Source organism: Polyodon spathula, chromosome 11, assembly GCF_017654505.1.
Source record: "Polyodon spathula isolate WHYD16114869_AA chromosome 11, ASM1765450v1, whole genome shotgun sequence".
Taxonomy (NCBI): Eukaryota; Metazoa; Chordata; class Actinopteri; order Acipenseriformes; family Polyodontidae; genus Polyodon; species Polyodon spathula.
In genome coordinates this window covers 13819475-13841974 of record NC_054544.1, presented here as the reverse complement: position 1 = coordinate 13841974, position 22500 = coordinate 13819475, and the positions used below count along the sequence as shown (strand labels likewise).

The following is a 22500-nucleotide window of genomic DNA, read 5'->3' as shown; positions in this document are numbered from 1 at the left end:
TACATTATGTACCAGCACCAAATGTACATGTAGCTAAGCACCCATAGAACACATTCTTATTATCACGTTGTATTGAACTGAACCCTTGATGCCTATCAGTTTGGTGATTAGGCTTTCAGTTCAACAAAGCTTGTACAAAATATAAGTTTGAAAAAATAGGTTATGATCTCAATTATATGGAATATGACTCATATTACATAAGGCTGAAATATAGCGTGTGCATAATCAGATAGCCTAGGGAAGTTTAGTAGTGATTTAGTTTTGTTTAAAAAAACAAAAAAAAAACACAGGTATTATTTAAAAATGTGGATTTTTGTTTTGTTATATTATACATACACACACACACACACACACACACACACACACACACACACACACACACACACACACACACACACACACACACATATATATAATGTGTGTGCGTATGTTGATATAGTGATATGGTTATATAAATAAAGAGCATTACACTCGCCATTTCAATGAAAATCCATACGTTGTGGAGCTTTTCAACACTGAAACATCTTTCTGGAGTTGCAACTGTAACAGGTAGCGTGGCCAAAAGCGCCAGCAGGTCGCGTTCTTTACAGACCTTCATGAGTTCTGGTAAAGATATTGCATTGTCCAATTCCCAAGCGTTAAAAGAGGCTCAATGTGGTGTACAAATAAATCGTACTGCATTTCAGGAACTCATTGCATCGTATTGCATTTCAGGATTTCACTGCATTGAAATTCTTGATTCAGCTTCTCAAGTACTTTCCTTTAATATATTAACAGTTTTCAGGTTTTCAGTTTAGCATAAAATAAGATTTTTTTAAGTGTGTTTTTTCCACTAATTGTACTACAGCAGCTGGACTCATACATTAAGGGGACACAAGCGCCAATCCTTAACAGCACGTTATGAGGGGAACGTGTGCAAACCGAGTACACTCGCATCCAGAACAAGGACAAACGCAATTCATTGAAAAGCAGAAATTAATATTTTGGGGATGATTATTGGAGGGGCCAGTGCCACTGCTGAACAAAGCCAAATCAACTATTAATAAGATCACTTTTATCGTTTTCTCTCTCCTTCTTCTTTTTGTGTTAATAAAATTACAGCATAAATGTATCTGATATCGTTCTTTCTAAAAACCGCAATAAGGATAGTGGCGCTTAAACAGAAATCTTATATATACTTTTTTTTCTTCTTCTTCTCCAAGGTGAAACATAATAATAATAATAATAATAATAATAATAATAATAATAATAATAATAATAATAATACAGTTCCATCTATAGATCTCAAAATAAAAATGTAAGAGAAAACAACATATTTGTACATATCATTTATTGGAGTTTCCATGCCACAAAACATGCATCAGAGTCACATTCATAATACTTATCACATATACTATAATGAGATATTTCTAAATCTGCTTAAGAACTAACACCTAATGAAGTGATCTTTCTATTCTAAACAAAGTGGTACCTTTATATGAGTTACACATTCAATTGTGACTTTATATATACATTAAACATGTGCTTTAATTCATGTTTTGCAACATTAAAATGATTATAAAATGTACAGTTTTGTGAACAGTATACAGCTGATCATTACCGCTGCAATATTGAGGTAAATAACACAAAACAAATACTCCTCAGTATGGGTGTCTATAACATTGCAATAATTTAAGAGACAAAACCAGTCCATACCCTGTATTAAAACATATTTAAATAATTGTACACGTCACTTTTAAATTCAAAACAAACTTCAAATAGACAAATGACAAAAGAGCCAAGTGACAAATGAAAGTCACAGTATCCAATGTGTAAAAAAAACACCCCAAAAACCCAACATGGCTGAGTGTGTGCTCACGAGAAGGTCAAATTCGCGGTTAGTTCCCGGATTCGGTTCTCCCTGCTCATCTTTTTCAGCTTCATTCTGCGGTTTTGAAACCAAATCTTGACCTGTCTGTCGGTGAGGTTCACACTCTGGCTGATCTCTAGACGGCGCTCTCGAGTTAAGTACATGTTGAATAAAAACTCCTTTTCTAATTCCAGTGTTTGGTGTTTGGTATAGGGGCACCTTTTCTTTCGACCGCTCTTTGCAGTTAGCCAGTTGCTTGTTGGTATATCTGTTTTGCATTCTGTCAGAATGAAAAAAAAAAACATATAAATAAATAAATACACAAACTATAAAACACTGAACGAAGCAAGCGTTTCATTATAGTATCAAGATTTAATAACAGACACATTTACACTTTTCACCCTAGAAAATGTTTTAGAAATGTATTTTATTTTGTATGGGTTTCATGGAATTATGTCACAAAATCTTAGATGTGAGGTAGGTCGTCAAATGTAAAATATATTATTTTTTGGTTTAATACAGCCTATGTATTTTGTATGACAGCCTACGTGTACTTCAGTGATTGTATAAGATATCATGTGTTTGCGTTATAAGTATGACATGATGTTTCCATATTTAACATACAGACCTTAAAATTAAAATTAAACAACACCTATTTTAATAGATTTATTCGCATGTAGCATTTTAAGTAATCTCAGTTTTAAACAAAGGAATTTAGAGTTTCAGAATTGCTTAGATAAACATTCACTATACGACAAACATGCTCCTAACCTAAATGCTGGCCATGTAAGGCAATATTTTGACAGCGTTCACAGCTTAACCCAATATTCAAATTCACATCAATATTATAGTATATTGAAAACTTACATCTAAATATTTTTCGTTCTCTGTATCTGGAACGTGTAATTCCGATATTATATTTTTCATTTAATTAGTTATGATGGAACACGCCACTTTCCCTTTGAAGGGGCACTGACCATTAGTTTACATGTCATTGGTGTACCTTTATGGAATACAGCTATGTCGAAACACAAATATATATATATATATATATATATATATATATATATATATATATATATATATATATATATATATATATATATATATATATATATACACACACACACACACACACACACATATATATATATCTATATATATATATCTATCTATCTATCTATCTATCTATCTATATATATATATATATATATATATATATATATATATATATATATATATATATATATATATATATATATAGATAGATAGATAGATAGATAGATAGATAGATATAGATATAGATAGATATATATAGGCAGATAGATAGATAGATATATTTAAAACACATAGACCACATCAAGCCATTGTTGTTTATCATGGTTTTAAAATGAACCAAAGATAGTAATACTGTTGGATTTAACTGATATTACAATGTATAATTTTCAATAAAAAAACGTGTTGTGCTTTCCTTTGTAGCAGCTTCCTGCAGCATTCTCTGTGCACACATTTTACTGCAACCCGAGTAAGGATACCATTAAACATTACGACTCTTAGGGTTGTTTGTGTTAAGTTTTAGATTGGGTTTTATGGCGCTGGTGCGTTCGTATTACATCACGACACAATTCAATCATTTTATTATACCGACCTTTCGCTTCCTTGTCTGGTACTCCTGGGCTGGAGTCAGAGGCTTCGTCAGAGCAGTTCTTTTCTTCTTGTGAACTCGACTTTGGTTCTACGCTTTCTACAGGGTGGGGTGTCCTGGATGAATCTCTGGCACTGGGAATTTCAGTTATTTTCTTTTCCGCTTCGGCATGAGAAGATTTGGAATGAATTCGAGTTAGCTGCAGAATTGTGTTTGAGTCCGCTTCTGAGGCGTGGCTGCACTCCTGTGTTTTCCCGGATGGGTAGGTCTGGCTCAGCCTAAAATACCCCGGGATAGGGATTTCGGGATTATCAACAGGGCAGGATTCGGGTATCAGGCTCGCGTAGGCGGGAATTTCAGAAGAGCTGACCTTTGCTCTCTTGTCAGAATACATGCAGCAAGTTATTTCTTCTTTTATATTAGTTGCAAAAGTGCAAGTGGGCATCTGTTGGGTAGCGGGTTGTTCTATTCTGCACGCTCTGGTCGGATCTGCCCAGTTATCTATCTGAGGTACATAAGAATGAACATTCATGCCCATGCTCTGGTGGTTAAATTCTCCCCTTTTACCAAGAGACGGCAGTAGTCCACAGGTTTGCATTCCATAAGTTCCCATTTCTGTGCTGGACGGCATGTACATACTGCTGCTGGAATAGAAGCTATCACCTCTGCAAGCACCGATTAAAGAGTCAACTAGAAAGGTATTAGCAGCAGGAGAGCTGTTGGGAAAGGACATTTTGAAGAGGATTTTAAAGAAGAGAGAGATGTCCTTTATAGGCTGACATATCTAGCAAAACAATCCCTGTGTAATTCACGATGCCCCTGCACTACCACATGACAGCCAAACCAATGGAATTTGAAAATGGCCTTGAGACGCAGCCTCCCTTCGAGTCACGTGATCAGATGGTTCTTTGGTTAAGATCTCAAATATGGTCTGCAGCGACACCTAGAACGAGCACTTGAAATTGATTGCAGCCGAAAAAGACCATTTGAACATAGCAAGCATTATCTTTTACGGGAACACAGCTATTTTAAAATGCATTTTTAGGTTTGTTGCATAAATGATTTGATATGATATGCTAAGATGTGACTTGTTCTTATTTTAAGATTGCAGTATTCATTTTAAAACTACAGTCAAGTTCAATATGCAAGCATTGCCAGTTTAGAATATATATTCCACAGAATGTTTATCACAGGTCATATAACTTTTTGTATTTAGATGTTACATGTCTGAAATAACCATTAACAATACATTCTCAATTTACAGTTATTTACAGTGTGTGTGTGTGTGTGTGTATGTGTGTGTGTGTGTGTGTGTGTGTGTGTGTGTGTGTGCGCGCGCGTGCGTTTGTTTAGTTGAAAAAAAAGTGCATGGCTTCCAGAATGCTTTAGTCTTCTGTACTTATTTAGACGTGCTGTGAATATGAAAAATACTAAGAAATAACGATTTTTTTTTTTTTTTTTTTTTTTTTTTTTTTTTTTTTTGCATACCTGTCTATTCTCGAATTTGTTCAGGTTTGGAACATGTAATATTTTCAATAGTATGCATTTCTCTCATTGAGCCTCACCATGTTTGTTATAATGGGATGGATGCACGTTTTCTGTTATAGACCAAGTAAAAGCATTTGTGTCTCACACATTGGAGGTAGCAAGGCTTGCTGAATTCATGAATACGAATTAAGGAGAATCAGGGCGATCAATATAATTCTCATCTGCATTCGTGAGCTTCCTGGTAATTTTCTTGCTCTTGAAGGTTTTCAGAGAGTTATATCTCCGGGTACCGAGTTGTTGAGGTATTTTATGACGAAATCAATTACTACTTGTAAAGGGTGAGATTAATAGTAATACATCCGCATAATGGTGTTCGCATTTTGAATTATTGAAAATTATCCTGTCAATTTTTTTCCTACGTGCTGACTTAAAAGGTATTTTTTGTTTTGTTTTGTTTTGTTTTGTTTTAGTGCAAAATCTGAATTATAACATTTTGGGAAGCGAGGTTGTTTCATTGTTTCATTCCTTGTGTCGTTTTATATAATTTTGCTTCATGAAGTATGTTAACTTATTTTACCATTAGATATGACTTTAAAAATAGAATGCCGAATTCTATTTAACTGTGGGCTTAATAAAAAATAAAATAAAACAATTTTTAAAAGTTCCGAAGACTCGTGATTCACATAAGGGCTTGAAAAAACCATAATGAATTATTTGGTAGGTTTTTGTTTGATAAAAACAAAATTAAAAACAGAGAAACCGGAGTGTGAGGCGATATCTTTTAAAGCGGAGACGAAAATAAAGCTGTTAACTGCCTCTATGCAGATAAATGTTTCTCGTAGTCCTACTGAAAGTATGTGATTTTGCAATCTCGTCAAACCAGGTTCATATTTTAAAACGTTAAATCTATTAAGAACAAAGTTATTTAAATGCACTTGTTATTCAGCAGAACGATTCAGCACAGCACCTCAGATATCAAAGTAGGAAAAGATACCGTATTCTGCCGGTCAAACCTCGAAATAAATACATTTTTAACTTGGATTGTATGTTGTTCAAATACAACTTCACTGTCATGTCAATGCCCTTGAGTAGGATAAAGAACCGCTCCAGTCTGTATTACTGTAAAACATAACAACTTCTCGAATTTCGGAAAGATATCCGTCTTTCTTTCTTTCTTTCTTTCTTTCTTTCTTTCTTTCTTTCTTTCTTTCTTTCTTTCTTTCTTTTTTTTTTTTTTTTTTTTTTTTTTTTTTTTTTTTTTTTTTTTTTTTTTTTTTGTTTTTCTTTCTTTGTCTTCTTTTTTTCTTTTTTTTTTTTTTTTTTTTTTTTTTTTTTTTTTTTTGTTTTTTTTTTTTTTTTTTTTTTTTTTTTTTTTTTTTTTTTCGTTGTTTTTTTTTTTTTTTTTATTTTTTTTTTTTTTTTTTTTTTTTTTTTTTTTTTTTTTTTTTTTTTTTTTTTTTTTTTTTTATTTTTTTTTTTTTTTTTTTTTTTTTTTTTTTTTTTTTTGTTTTGTTTTTTTTTTTTTTTTTTTTTTTTTTTTTTTTTTTTTGTTTTTTTTTTTTTTTTTTTTTTTTTTTTTTTTTTTTTTTTTTTTTTTTTTTTTTTTTTTTTTTTTTTTTTTTTTGTTTTTTTCTTTTTTTTTCTTTTTCTTTCTTTCTTTCTTTCTTGTTGTGACGATTATATGATAATCTCACAACAATGAGCAAACTGTCCGTCTGGATTGTGTTGCTTGCGGTTTAGAAAAAAAAAAGTATTAGGAAACAAGTAACAATTAACAAAAAAACTCATCAAACACAAACTTTATAGGGAGGGTGTTCTGATTATTTGTGTTTAAAAAATGAATTTAAGTATCCGCATACGTGTTTAGACGGAACCATTAGGCATAAACTAGAATTCTCTTAAAATAAAAAATAAAAAATAACGTGCAAAGGTTTTGAAATGACTTTTGTTCAATGTTTTAATTTAAGGTGTATTTTTTTTTTAAATAAGTGTAAATAAATGCTTTTAGGAAAACGTGGTCCTATATGAAATCAAATTTGCAAAGCAATATAAACAGTCTGTTCATATTAAAGATGTTAGTTGACATATTGCGTTTGCGGCATTTATTTCCGTTTCTTGTAGTAGTTCGAATTAATATAATAATAAAAATCTGACGTTACAAATGATTAGGCCACTGAAAATAATAGTTCCTTGTACTTGCCACACACAAACAATCGGTTCATAGTCTGCTTCTTTTGTTCAATACAATGCAAGCTATATTTGTATTTTTCATAGTAAGCTATTAATCTATATTTCTAATTTATCTTTACTTTTACTTTTTGTCAAAAAGTCGTATTTTCCTAAAACAATAACAGGGTAAATATCGCGGATCTCATTTATTAAACATGCAACATTAAAACTCATCGGTTAATTTATTTTAAAAATGCTGTTTGATTATGGAAACACACGTTTTGTATTAAATCTCATATTAACAACAATACAATTTTGTGTTATGATGCGTTTAACAATAACATATGCATTATTTAGATGTGAATTTGTTTCTGTAATATAAAGAATTATAGTAAGGATACACTGCAGAAGCAACAGCGTTATCAAAAATATAATAATAATAAATAATAATAATAATAATAATAATAATAATAATAATAATAATAATAATAATCTAAACCATGTTAAAATACCTTAAATGAAAATCGCACTGCTCTAAAATGCGCCCTCTTGTGGATTCAAGGTATATTACACCTTAGAATACAAAGACAAATAAAACCGCAAAGACTTTAGAGCTACTACCTACAAGCCAGTCTTTTCAATACATGCACACGCCTCGTATTAATTGCATGCACGCGCCATTTACAGATCATTTCAGGTAATTTGTGACTAAACATATGCAACCGCACAATCTGGGTACTGTTTTTAACGAGATAAAAGAATAACATTAGACGTAATAATGGCGTTAAAAATCCATGTAACGTTCTCACCCTAGTTTTATATTATTTACTGTATAAGCCTATTATATCGGCACAGCATGCAAGCGCAAGCCACGTTGTCGCGTGTTGTATAGGATAGGCTAGGCTACAGACAATTACATTATAGTTACTACATTTGGAGCACAGAGGGACAAAATAAACACTAAATCTCTGTTGCTGTTAAATGCGCTTTTAAATGCGTTACGGTCCATAATGTTTGTGTTAACTTCTTATGCTTTTTTTGATAATGTGGGCTATACTACCGTACGTTCAACACAAACAAATTAGAATTTAAAGAACAGAGACCTATAATTAAAACGCTGTTGGACATTTGTTTTAGGTCTGCTATACAATACGTTAAAGGTGTGACGTAGCAGATTTTCAGAGGGGGTTGTTTTACTACGTGAACAGCCACAAGACGCCTATCCTTAATTCAAAAAGGTTAAAGGTGACGACCTTGACGTTATGGAAGATCAAACACTTTTGCCTTTTTTTTTTTATACATTATTCGGTCTAAAACAATATCCCCTTTATGAAATCCAATATTCCTATAAATGGAGTTGAATTGTGCTTGTACCTAACAATGGCATCCAAGGCCCTGATTCTGCAGGACTTGCTTTGGGTGACTTCCATTAACTTACACACGACGTTGCGAGAACACGAGCACATTTCGTGGTACGAATCACCTTTGTGATTTTATGCTTTACTTCCATTGCGGGAGTCGATTTTGGAACGACCAGAAGGTGCAATAAGCTATTTACAGCTCTGGCCTTTATTGTGTTGTCTAGACAGTTCAAGGTTTTGTAAACAGCCTAACTGTCACGGTGCATAACACGAACGAAAGATGTGCAGCATAAACTTACTAACGTCCATAGATGGGAAGTGTGCACCAAAGTGTTTCTGAGATAAATACTCGATTTCCGCTGTCTCACACGATCTTTACAAACATATACGACTTGTGTAATATACCCACTCTTTGGACTGCTTTTTTTTTTTAAACATACAGTTATGTTAAATCGCTAATATAGTCGATACACTTATAATTTATAAATTGCGTACAAAAAAAAAAAAAAAAAAAAAAGTAGTTATAGGCCTATATGCAGTATATTTTATTGTGTGTGGAGATGATACAACTTTTAAAAGCAATAAAAGATTAGTCATTGTTTAAATGTTATTTTAATATTATCATACAGTTTACATGCGTCTATGAGATCAAATCTATACATAACTTTAAAAAGACTTATCTAGCAAATTCTAATACCTGTACATGTAGCTAATTGGTCATACGAATGCACAGAACTAACTTGATTGCCTTGCTCATGATGCATATATATATATATATATATATATATATATATATATATATATATATATATATATATATATATATATATATTTGTGTGTGTGTGTGTGTGTGTGTGTGTGTGTGTGTGTGTGTGTAGATACACACACACACACACACACACACACACACACACACACACACGCATGCGTAGACACACAACTCGATATAAAATTAATACATTATATAGAAAAAGCGAATATGTTGATTGTGGCTGTGACGTCCCATAATATAATTGTTCGTTGATAAGATTTTCCCACGCGAGGGACTTGTAAAGTAATATTTTTTCTCGAGGTAATAGGATTGAGTATCTAATATCATACGCTTCAGATTTGCATAGCTGATAAAGTTAGTCCTGGTCAAGTTTTCTTTCACATGTGTTCAGGACTCCAATGCTTAAAGTAGCCAATATATCTAGACCCATTATTGCAGGTATTGATAGTACCATATATTCCTGCTTTCAGCTTTCGCTAATTTGTCAAAATAAAGGGTTTCCAGTAAAATACTGAAGCCGATCCCTGTTGAGTTTCTTCTCTTTCATTCTTCGGTTCTGAAACCAGATCTTCACTTGTCGATCTGTAAGGTGCAGCACCCTACTCAGTTGCAGACGCTTTTCTTTGTTTATGTACACGTTGAAGAAAAATTCGCGTTCAAGTTCTCTTATCTGGTGCTTGGTGTAGGGGCATCGCTTTTTTCTTGATCTCGAAGCAGCTAAAAAATAAAATAATGTCAACTTCAGTCAAGCACACGAAGGGTGTATAATGTTAATGCAATTTTCGTAGATGCTTACATTTAGAATAATTATACATGCATTTGGTAGACATTAGATGATATACTTATAATATAATATTAATAAATATATATATATATATATATATATATATATATATATATATATATATATATATATATATAATGGCTCTAAGGTTCCAAAATAAACTTAAATTGCTAATAGTTTAAATAAACTAAAATTGCCATATCACTCAAAGACAAACACAAATTGTATAAGAATAGATTTGAATATTCCCTTTTATGTAAAACTCTGATGGCAATGTTAATGCCAAATGTCAAATTGATAACCCTATCGAGTACATTCAGATCAGTATGTTTCTGGACTATAGTTGAAGCCCTCCTAAGCTGCTTTCCCGTCGTAAATATTTGTACAACAGTAAAACAAATCTTATAGGGTATATAAAAACCTTTGTATGCTTATAAAGATGCATATAAAATCAGAGCGTCAAAGTGCTGGACTCGTACTCTAACCTCTCGTTTTATTGTGTTTTATCATGTACCTACTTGGGCCGCTGCTCTTTTCCTCGGCACAATTAGATAAAGGGGATTCCTCGTCGATGTTTTCTGTTGGGGGTTGTTTCTCCTGGTCTGAAGACAGTTTATTACAAGGAGTATCTCCCGGGAAACTGGACTCTGCCTTTTCTCTCGACTGGTCGGCGTTTGGCTTTCCAGGGGTATTACCAGCAGTCTCAAAAAACTGGTCAAATCCTTGAGGAAGAACTCCATTTCGACCAACATTGGTGAAGAAATTGCATGATGCGTCCGCGCTCCCTTGGTGACTATAGGAGTCGTTCTTTCGAAACATTTCCGTTCTAGTCGACGCCTGGATTCGATCTCTGTGCATTAGATCGTCTGTTGAGTAGTAAGAAGCATAATTGCCCCTATAATGCCATTTACTAGGGTGTTCAAGTCCATAGTCTCTGAAAGCCACGTCCCGCACAGGTTGTACTTGTGTTATAGTTGAAGAATAGGGGCAATTTATTTGACACGAAGTAGTCTGTGGTAAAAACGATGACATTGTCGAAAAATCTGGTGCCGAGACATAATATGTACAACTCGGCAAATACATATTTGACGCACAGTTGCTGCGATCATCAAACTCCGTCATGTCGCCTTTTTGCGTTTGTGAGTATGAATAACCAGGCTGCCTGTGTTAAACTTTGTTCATTGCACTATATGCGTGCGGACAGGATCCCTGAAGGAAAAAAAAAAAAAAAAAAAAAAAAAAAAAACCCATCGGAAACGTAAGCTGACGCGCAATTCATCTTGATCGATTCTTGAGGTAATTGTGTCACGTGATCCGGTGAAGAAAATTACCATACATCAATATCAGTCATTAGGAACTATCTTAAGCAACTCGTATATGACTGGAAGATAATTAATTGCCTGCAGCAGCTATAGAAAATCCCAATCTAAATACTTTACAGTTTTTTTCAACCGTTTAGACTATATTAAACAAGCCTTGATATAATTAAAGAGGATGATTTTAAAGATTCTACTTGCTTATTCTTATAATACTTACTAGCATTGCTGCTTCCTAGGTAAGCACAATTTATAGTATTATTTATTTATTTATTTATTTATTTGGTTGGCTAGTAACCAAATGTTGACATAATTGTCCTATTTGTAACATGTTTGGAAGTTAATTCCTAACTTTGGTCTGGGTTCCACAGTAATACACTAAATACATCATGTATTCGTGTCTACTCTACAGTAGATTATGCCTCGAATTAGAAATAGTTATTTAAATTACAAAGGCAACACAGCGAACGAAGGATTTATCTTTGTGTTATATTCCACAGATTTAAAAAAAAAAAAACAGCTAGGAAGATAGACTTCTAAAAAAGATACAGAAGGTAGGGAAACACATATTGATATCAGATCCCTATCTTATAGAAATCCATCTCAGCTTCGTCAGGAAAGACTAAATGCAATAACTTTACATATATCAGATAATAGAAGGAAAAAGCCTATATATTTTGTACTGGTAGGCAATATTTCCGTAACAAACATATACATAACACGTAAACCTAACATAATCATACAACTGTTTAAACATTATTATAAACTCTCTCTCTCTCTCTCTCTCTCTCTCTCTCTGGAGAGCAGATATGCACGAAAGCGCTCTCTCTCTCGATAATATAAGATATATAATATATATATATATATATATAATATATATTATATATTATATAAGTTTATTTATTAGTAAAATTTGTTTGTAAATACTAAATTACCTGACGTGTCGGGCTGATAGGATTTACTCAAACAGCCCGACATCCTCAATAAGTTTTAAATACTGGTATTACTTTATTATTATTATAATTGAAATTAGTTTTTTGTTTTGTTTTTTTAGCAAACTAGATTTACCCCTTAAGTTTGCAAAAACAGCATTATTATCCTGTAGCATAAATGCACGCACACATAGATAGGTACACATATAACACTTGGCTGAAGGACGAGGCTCCGCATCCATATATTATTATTATTATTATAATAATAATAAATCATAATAATAATAATATAATATAATGATAATAATAATTAATAATATTAATTTCAAATTATATTATAGTAATATTATAAACTATTTATTTTTATCCTGTGGATTTATTGTACAGGCTAAACGCTTTTCATTACCATAAATCACAAAACTAATTAGGACGCAACTTCCCCTTTTGTCTTTTTATGAAAGTTTAATATTTCTGGCAATAGACCTATATACACTTTTCCAGCATTCAATGAAAACAAAAGAAAAACTCTACGTTACCCAACAGTCTTCATAATGGAGAAGTCGATTTGCAATTAAAGCAGCTGGTTAACCTTTACGAATCAAACAATTACACTAAAACTCATCCTTTCTCTGATCCTTTACTAATTCAAAACAGTTCAGGATCACGTTTATTTATTTATTTATTTATTTGTGCATTACATTTTTCATTGTCAATGTCATTCCAAATTTTAAACTAGTTGTTTGAAAACAATGACAAAGAAGATGTCGTAATGAAAGGCTTTTATTTTTGCCAAAGGAACGAGTGTACTAAAAATGCGTTCCATTGTAAATGAGTTCTCCAAACCCTTGGACGGTTATAATAAAAGTGAATATTTAAATACAAACAAGAAATGAAAAAAAAAATGGATCAACTAGTACAGTTATAGTGGCAGTAATAGTGGTAAGTAATAAAGTGGTAATAATAAAAGCAGCAGTATTGTGTAACATTCGTAGGAAACATCGACAGCTAAGCAAAAAAAAAAGAACATTTGTAGCCGGTTACAGCTTTCATTTATCACCTTATTTAAGCTACAAAGAATCGAACAGAGATCGGTGGGTTTCTATGATAGGGTCAGCGAATAACAGTAGGTATTCCGGAGCTCTGTGCACCCCAAGATAAGGCACTAACTTGACCTTAACTTTGTAATGCCGCCCCTTGTATCTGGTGAACACGAGCAGGCACTGTCTGGCTGCTGTCATAAAAAAAAAAAAAAAAAAAAAACAAAAAAACAAAACAAAAAAAAAAAAAAAACAACAAAACAAAAAAAAGACTGGAAAAAAGATTGCAAGTCATTTCACTTATTGCATTCGGTGCTCTGGAATTGTAACCTATTAAATACAATATCACTTCTCATGACTGCCTGTGTTTTTTTTTTTTTTTCATTGTGCCGAGCAGCCATATGTCACTTTTTAGGGGATACCTTTAAAGGCGTGCTTACATTTATAGCAGCTTAGGGCGATTCTTTTTAATAAATACAAAACATAATTACAATAATTCATATTCATGTTATAAAGATTATATATATATATATATATATATATATATATATATATATATATATATATATATATATATATCATTCAATATAAAAGCCTATTTTTTATGTTTTTTTATCTGTAAATGGCGTGATTTTATCAAGTTTTGTTAAAAACATTTTGTTTTCTTATATATTAAACTGTTTTTCTTTGACACCTCATGCAAGTGTTTGATGCAGGTAGGTTTGTTCATTTTTATTTTGTAGGGCTTGTAATACATTTGATTATAATTTTGAACTGAATTCGTGTAAAGCTTTATATCTTTCTCCCAATCATTTTCAGTCAGAGTCCCATTTATATCTATATTATATATATATATATATATATATATATAATATATATATATATATATATATATATATATATATATATATATATATATATATATATATATATGTGTGTGTGTGTGTGTGTGTGTGTGTGTGTGTGTGTGTGTGTGTGTGTGTGTGTGTGTGTGTGTATATAAGATTTTTTTCACAAAAAATAAAAAAAAAAACAGTGTAGCTTAGGCTCTATATTTTAAATGTTTGGATTCAGTTAGTGAATATTTTGTCCTTGTTTGTCCACCAAGCCTTTCAAAATGCGCGCTGTGTTTAGTCTATTTCAAAATGATCAACTTTCCAATTTAATTAGTAAGCAAATGAACTATTTCCCAAATGTGACCTTAACATCGAATACTTTATACTACCACCTAACACTTTTCTCTTTATTTCCCATCATCGAATCTGAGTTTCATCCTTATTGCTTTCTCAATGTAGGCTATTGTCATTGGGACTATAAATGCACATTGCCAATATACTATTAACGTACTCAGAATATAGCCCAATTCCATCCAAAAACACAGAATTTCCAAATTTATATAGGCCGATGCCATTGAATCAAATGTTAAGGCTAAGGCACATTTTCTGAGAACGAAAAATATAATTATATCGTAAGCAAGAAACACATTTTAATGATATGGCTGACGTTAAAATTATTTAATATCTCACAAAAGTCACCTTTGCACACAGACCTTTGATTATTATTATTATTATTATTATTTATTATTATTATTATTATTATTATTATTATTATTATTATTAATGCATTTTGTATTAGATTGGCTTTCTTATGTTCACTGATCTTTGGAGTGGAATTTTATGTTAAAGCAGCTTGTGTGTGCACGGAAGCTTTACATAGAGACACGCTCCACCTAGTCCCCCTAGCTGACACACACACACACACACACACACACACACACACACACACACACACACACACACACACACACACACACACACACATCGAGCCAGCGGTTGTCGCTGAATGGATAAGAGTTATAATAATACATGTGTATAGGTCTATTTGTTACAGATACGGACCAAGCTGACAAAACGTCGTTTGGAAGGAATATATACAATTCAATAGACATTAGAACGTGATACAGTTTTGCGAATATGATCTTTTGAACAAAATGTGTGTGTGTGTGTGTGTGTGTGTGTGTGTGTGTGTGTGTGTGTGTGTGTGTGTGTGTGTGTGTGTGTGTGTGTGTGTGTGTGTGTGTGCGCGATAGAATTAGATATTTCTGTTCATTAATCCACACATCTTTGAAATCTTGACGCAAAGGGGAAAGTAACTGAACTAGACAAACGTTTCTAGCGATGCCTTAATGGGTGGTATTACAGCCGAGAAGTGTGTATCGAGGTACGACATATTTCCTTAGCTTTTGATCCAGGGTGATTAACTCCAGTTTTTTTTTTTGTTTTTGTTTTTTTGTTTTTTTGTTTTTTTAACATATGAAGAATCAGTTTAAATGTACAAGAATGAAGAACAAACAACTTGAGAGACAGCGACTAGGTCCAGTTGTTCGGTCCTATAATTACAGGTGCTTCCTCTTTTCTGTGCACACTGAGTAAGCTTTGAAAATGGCCCTTATTTTTAAAGTAGTTTTTTTTTTTTTTTACCTCATTGGCGCTTGTTATTTGAACTAAACCTAGACATAACAACATATGTTAACTCCTTCCTGAAAATGTGCATTCTATAAAACTACGTACTATATTTCAAGATTACGATGTAGGCAACACCTAGCGGGTCAGATCAGATGGGGGTTGAAAGAAATAATTAATTGACCCTACCCTAAGAAAGAAGGAAATACAAAATCCATACTGTCTAATATGTAATCTTCTTCTTCTTCTTCTTCTTCTTCTTCTTCTTCTTCTTCTTCTTCTTCTTCTTCTTCTTCTTATTATTATTATTATTATTATCAACAAAACTATATTCCTTGATCTATCTATCAGTTATGTTTTTCACTTGCAGATAAACATTCAGACTTGAATACTGAAGGCACTATTTGGAATGTTTGTCCACTTAAATTTTGATTACGGTGTAATATTCTGTAAAATTATGTTTAAAAAGTACACTTGGAGAGACCAAAAGATTGATAAAGTTGAGGCAGAACAAAATACATGACACTTTAAACATGTTTATCTTTTTATTGATAACGGATGATTTTCTTTCTGATATAGTACTTTTTGCATGCTGATTAAACACTTTCAAAATACATTGCTTGCATTTTCACTAATACTTATTTTTATACTTTATTAGCAGAAAAAAATACAAAATATTGACACATATAACATTACAATGACTGCGGCATAGCAGCACCTGTGAGGTATATTTTGTTTCCTTAATTTACGTTAATGATTTAAAACATGAGTATGAAACAGTGAAGCGATGCCTATTAAATCATAATCACATTTAAAATTATAAACGCAGTGACGTGTTTGAAAAGTGTTACAAATAAGTGTTTTAAAGTTAAACACTCGGTCTTACAGTATACTGTTGAGGTTGATTATGTATGGATTATGACGGCTTTAATGGTGTCCTTTTTTCTACAAATCAATTTCATATTTGTAATGTCCAGAGCTCATTTTGCAATATGCAAATAACTTAGTACATAGAGAATGCGTGCTCGCGCATTGTTAGTCTTTTCTCTTTCATTCTTCGGTTCTGGAACCAAATTTTAACTTGCTGGTCGCTCAAATCCAGCCTATCAGATAATTCCTTCCTTTTCTGTCTGTTAATGAATTCGTTCATAAGAAATTCATTCTCAAGTTCAGCGAGCTGTGGTTTGGTGTACGGTTTTCGTTTTTTTCTTGATCTTGTTTGAATGGGGCACCAAGGCAATTCTAAAACAAAACAAAACAAATAAAATAAACAATTATTTTAATACCAGGGCCCAAAGTCAATATTAAAGACACTGACAGCACCAAAAAATACTCGGAACAAATACGAGTATGTTAAATGCATTTCAGTATATAACTACCAATATTTTGAAAAAAATAATAAATTCGTTTTTCCTAATAGGTGTTATCAGTTGTTGTAGTGAGCACGTGCATGCATATTATAAACAAGTGGTTGTTGGACTAAACGTCATCCTTAAAATTAGAAATTAGTAAGCATTCATACCATCAGATAAGGAGGCTCGGGTGCATGGCTGGTTTGAAGGTGACGGCATTGTCATGTTTAAGTTGACAGATTGCTTGATGCCTTCGGTTATTGCTTGATTACTGGTATTCAGTCCATTGTGGGCCGATGACCCGTGAGGCAGCCTTTCCAAACTAGTAAAATCATATTTGAAGGAGCTGGCGTTGGCAGAATTAAGTCCGTTCTCGCTTGAAAAAGATGGAGATCGTCTACACAGTTCCTCTGGTTTGAGGTTTGCGTTCTGGAAGTAGTATTTACTGGTTTCTTCCAATGGTCCTTTGTTGTGGTTGTTAGGGTTAGTACTTAGTGGTACAGAATTGGTCAGAAAAGGTTGAGAGTAGCCATTGAATGCGCGGCTCTGTGGCGGAGAGGAGCACGAACTTGGAGGAGTCCACGGGAGCGAGCACACCTCTCTCCGGGTGTAAGGAATCGGGGGAAGCCCTGTTAGCTGAGCTCCATTTCCCCGTAAATTTGGAAAATAAAAAGAGTCCGGGTTAGGGAAATTCAAAAGAGAGCCAACATAGCCAGAACTGAGAAGATTACGCTCACACATTTCCGAGGACCTTGACCAAAGCTTCATGCAGCCCTTTTTAGCTTTTACTCGGGAATGGAAGATTGGTGATAGATGATTTGAGAAAACAGCACGTGTTACCGCCTGCTCTTCCAGCCCCGCCCACATACCCCCTGGGTCTGCTGGAAGGACACCTCAGATCTAAATAAACTTGGACGCAAAAATTAGATAACAAAACGAACAATTTGCAATAATTTATTTAAAAGCAAACTGCTAATATACAGCTATAGCCAAACATTTTACATCAGCTAGAATTGTAGGACTGAGACCTACTGAAGAAAAAAAAAAATTTAGGCTATGAACATAATTTTGATCTTTTATTTAACATCAAAGAATAGACACGATTATATCGCAAAAGTCTACCAGAAGCCAGCATTGCAGAATAGCAGCATAGCAGAATAGTATTTCATATAAATTTTGAAATGTCACATTTTTATTTTTGTGTCAGTTTTTTGTATATGGAAAACTACAACGCAGCATGTACCGTAATTCAATTTGTTAAGGTTACATTGTTCAGCAGGTTTTATTAGACTTTATTAAGCACAATTAGTTAATTCTAGGTGATGCAAAACATTTGACCATAGCTGTATACAGTATATATTAATAATACGATACAAAGGTAGTATTACATTATATTATTTTGAATTTCTGAAATGCTCTTTTTACTTTTTGTATTAGACATATTTTCATAGATATTTACATTGTTTACAAACTATCGCCTATGAATTCACACACACACACACACACACAGACACACAGACACACACACACACACACACACACACACACACACACACACACACACACACACACACACACAACCTCCAACTAAAACCGCTTTGGATGTTGGACTAACATATTTATGTAGGAATCCCACGTTTAAGAAACTATTGTTATTGAAGACATGTGGCCGAAAAAGATTGACAGTTTGACGGACAGACAGACAGACAGACAAACAGATAGATAGATAGATAGATAGATAGATAGATAGATAGATAGATAGATAGATAGATAGATAGATAGATATTATCTCATCGGTTAATTCTTATTTGCTATATGTATCATGTATCTGTTTATACACGGATCTAACAGCGGGGTATGTGTATGTTTTTTAGGCTATATTTTTCTGTAAATGACTATGGGATAAGGACTGGTCCTCACAATTTTTATAAAGGTAAAGCAGGAAAAGCTTTTCCAATATTTTACAAATTGAAATGCGTTTCATTTATTTGCGTTTTTCCGGGCGCAATGAATAAATAATTCGGTAGACCAATTGTATTTTACTTAACTGCTTGAATGGATATATTTCACTAGATTGAATACTTTTTAATTATTAACGGTATTATTAATACATAATAATAATAATATAATAATAATAATAATAATAATAATAATAATAATAATAATAATAATAATAATAATAATAATAAAACGAAAATATTAACATTAAACACAGCGTTTTGACAAACATTCATATTTTGTTTGATTTCTGTATAATTCAAATTAATTTTAAAAAATTGTTTAGTGCCCTATTTAAATTAAATTGCAGTGACAAGGGATTCCTTAAGCAGTCGATTTAAAAGGAACTGGTATTATTTTAATCTAAATCTGTCTATTTATCTATCTATCTATCTATCTATCTATCTATCTATCTATCTATCTATCTATCTATCTATACACACACACACACACACACACACACACACACACACACACACACACACACACACACACACACACACACACACACAACGTATAGAATTGTATATAGTCTAAAGCACTAAAACATATATGGTTTTGTAGCATAAAAAATATAGTAGTTGAAAACAGTGTTGACAAAATATCTCAGTAGACATGGAAAATGAACATTAAAAGTTATATTTTAACTTCTATATTAAATGCCGTATTATATATTACCTTGTTTTTTAATCTTCACATATATTGTTTGATTTGCATCCGTGTATATGTTGTGCAGAGTTAGAATCCTTTAGCAAGAGCAGACAACATGTAGATTGTCAACTCAGCCTCGCCGGAAAGAAATGCGACAGTTCAGCCTCCTCATTTTTTACGAGTCTAGTAAAGACGTTCGGCTTACTTTAAGACTAGACATTTTAAAACTACATGCAAAAATCTAGGGTTTATAAAAGTCACCACAGACAAAAATATAAACACCGTATTCTTGATCAAATTTGTATCCATGTTAAATAAAGCGATAATTCAAGGTCAAAGTCAAGATAAGAGAATAGGCCTATATGTTTTCGAAACACAAACCGATGGAGCGATCGTGTTCCTAAGGATATTTATTATATTTTTATTTTATGTATCCTTTATTTATAGGTAGTCACATTGCGGTTAAAACCTCTTTTACAAATGAGACCTAGAAATAAGCAACAAGTCAATCGGACAACAATATAAATGATCGCATGGATCGCGTGTAGACTATATCAGGTATACATATATACATACATACATACTACTAATAATACACACACACACACACACACACACACACACACACACACACACACATATATATCACATTGTCTGATAAAGACTGAAGGGTGTTAGTTTTGATTGTCAGTGTGAAAGCTATTTTTGTTGTTAATATTTATGGCAGTGAAATTTTTTATTTTGTTACGTTTGCGTAAGCACGATTATCAAGGTAAAATCTATTGCGTTTAGTACCTCTAGCAAAGCATTATAGCACGTCAGCGCTGAACACATCAGTCTGCCATATTAGTCAAATGGAACAGGGCTGAGAGACACGGGAGTTGCTTTTACAGTCCTCTTCCAGTAGATGGCGAAGTAGGCCAATGAATCGCAGACCATTTTCATTATTCATGAGCATGCTTGAAGTCAAGGTCAAAGACTATGAATGTGTGTCAAGGTCAACGATAATATAAATGACGTCAGCATACTGGGCGGCCTTTAACTGCTTTAGGAATAGTATTTAAACAATTCTTTGTGAAACAAAAATACACAAATCAATAGGCCCAATTTGATGGTATACAGAAAGCATACACACATACATACATAGACATACATGCATACGTGTATACATAACTTTACCAATTCAAAATCTATTTATCACTCGGACAACCAATGCAGCTCCCAAACATAATGTGGAGGACTTTGCATAATTGACTTGCAATAAGTGACAATGTGAAACGCGAGTTCCAAAGAAGATTCTTCAAAATCTTCCTAAGATGAAAATTATAGCATACAACATATCAAACACAGCAAGTCGTGTTTCAAAATGTTGCTATTTTAAAGTTCCACTGCTATTCACAATAAGGAAAGGCAATTATTAACTTTGTTTTGATATAAATAAACAACGTCAATTCACATACTAAAAACGAGAAGCGATGATCTTTGGAGACGTTTTGCATTGTATTGAAAACATGTAGGCCTATGCGAATACTATTCATACATTTAACATTGTAAGCTTGATAAATCCACAGCTCATTATGTTCTGGAAATAGAAAACACTTCTGTGTAATGTCATTCTATTTGGGAAGATATATTTAGTGTATTGCTTTTTGGAAAACGAATATGCTCGCCTGCCTACAAGGAATTAGTTTTTTTTTTTTTTTTTTTTTTTTTTGTTAAATTGCCTGGAGTATTTTGTATTAGCGAAAGAAGCCTTTTGTGGACCACTTGTTTTGCACACGATGCAGATTATGTGTTGACTAATGTGGATATTGTTGATATTTCATCATTGAGACTTGACTCTTTTTGGAATAGAGATACAGGTATGTTATTGCTGTTTTAAATGTAGTCACTGGAAATAACAGGTCTTAGCTTGCACACTATTTTTTTTTTTCTAAATGAATTCTGAAATAGCAGCAATATACAGTTTTTGTAAGATGCGCTGTAATTAATGTTCTGAATATGAGGTGAGACCAAACAAAAGTTGCATTATTTGATGACGCAGTCTCTGGTGTAACGATATTTCCCCGTGCCTAAAAAAACTACATATTTGAACATTCAAACAAAATGTTGAAAAGTCTGCTGTGCAGTCTGAAGAAGAAGACCGCGTGGAATGAAGAATCTCGACGATGCGTTTAAGTAATTGATACAGTTTTTAAAGGTATTAATAGTTGTTATTTAAGCATTCTCGTGGGTTCCTTCTAGCCTTTTCAGCTGTTGGATCCCATTTCAGTGATCTTTTTGTTGACTTTTCCTTCTTTATTTCTTTCTAATAACTAGGCCTCTGTGACTAACTAACAACAAAATCTGAAAGTACCTTAACTAAATACTTATTCACATTTTACAAACATCAATAAGCATGACATTGAAAAATATAATACAATTAGGCATGAATAATTCAGATATTTGCAAAGATTCAGTGGCTTAATTTTCTATGTAGTTTTTATTATTTTTTTATTGATCTTAAAGTTGAAAAGGAACAAGATTGAACAATACAAACGAAGGACTTCATTGAGGTGTATACATACACCACACACAGAAACAATTTTCATAGCATATTAACATTACATCACACATTCAAAGATTCTGTATTCAAAGAGAAATGTACACTATATATATATATATATCAGAAAACATGTCAAAAA

General features: G+C 32.6%; 3 protein-coding genes across 3 annotated transcripts; all 3 read right to left on the bottom strand.

Annotated features, from left to right (window-relative positions):
• Nucleotides 1-1340: 1340 nt before the first annotated feature.
• On the bottom strand, nt 1341-4761 carry LOC121322783 (homeobox protein Hox-D10a-like). The gene is made up of 2 exons (XM_041263077.1): nt 3498-4761; nt 1341-2129 (listed from the first exon to the last, which is right to left on the bottom strand). Exons 1-2 carry the CDS (start codon nt 4225-4227, stop codon nt 1855-1857), a joined length of 1005 nt encoding a protein of 334 aa, XP_041119011.1. The 5' UTR covers nt 4228-4761; the 3' UTR covers nt 1341-1854.
• A 4733-nt stretch (nt 4762-9494) lies between these two features.
• On the bottom strand, nt 9495-11259 carry LOC121323506 (homeobox protein Hox-D11a-like). The gene is made up of 2 exons (XM_041264602.1): nt 10587-11259; nt 9495-10001 (listed from the first exon to the last, which is right to left on the bottom strand). Exons 1-2 carry the CDS (start codon nt 11188-11190, stop codon nt 9769-9771), a joined length of 837 nt encoding a protein of 278 aa, XP_041120536.1. The 5' UTR covers nt 11191-11259; the 3' UTR covers nt 9495-9768.
• A 5163-nt stretch (nt 11260-16422) lies between these two features.
• LOC121323564 (homeobox protein Hox-D12-like) lies at nt 16423-17998 on the bottom strand. Its single transcript, XM_041264691.1, has 2 exons — nt 17338-17998; nt 16423-17057 (listed from the first exon to the last, which is right to left on the bottom strand). Exons 1-2 carry the CDS (start codon nt 17933-17935, stop codon nt 16819-16821), a joined length of 837 nt encoding a protein of 278 aa, XP_041120625.1. The 5' UTR covers nt 17936-17998; the 3' UTR covers nt 16423-16818.
• Between the last annotated feature and the right edge of the window lie 4502 nt (nt 17999-22500).

Bases quoted from the DNA above. Each gene is read 5' to 3' on its own strand.
- LOC121322783 (XM_041263077.1), bottom strand. From the start codon at position 4,227: ATGTCCTTTCCCAACAGCTCTCCTGCTGCTAATACCTTTCTAGTTGAC. The intron at 2,130-3,497 runs GTCGGTATAATA...TCATTCTGACAG, and splicing joins ACCAGACAAGGAAGCGAAAG to AATGCAAAACAGATATACCA.
- LOC121323506 (XM_041264602.1), bottom strand. From the start codon at position 11,190: ATGACGGAGTTTGATGATCGCAGCAACTGTGCGTCAAATATGTATTTG. The intron at 10,002-10,586 runs GTAGGTACATGA...TTTATTTTTTAG, and splicing joins GGAAAAGAGCAGCGGCCCAA to CTGCTTCGAGATCAAGAAAA.
- LOC121323564 (XM_041264691.1), bottom strand. From the start codon at position 17,935: ATGAAGCTTTGGTCAAGGTCCTCGGAAATGTGTGAGCGTAATCTTCTC. The intron at 17,058-17,337 runs GTATGAATGCTT...GTTTTGTTTTAG, and splicing joins CCGAGCCTCCTTATCTGATG to AATTGCCTTGGTGCCCCATT.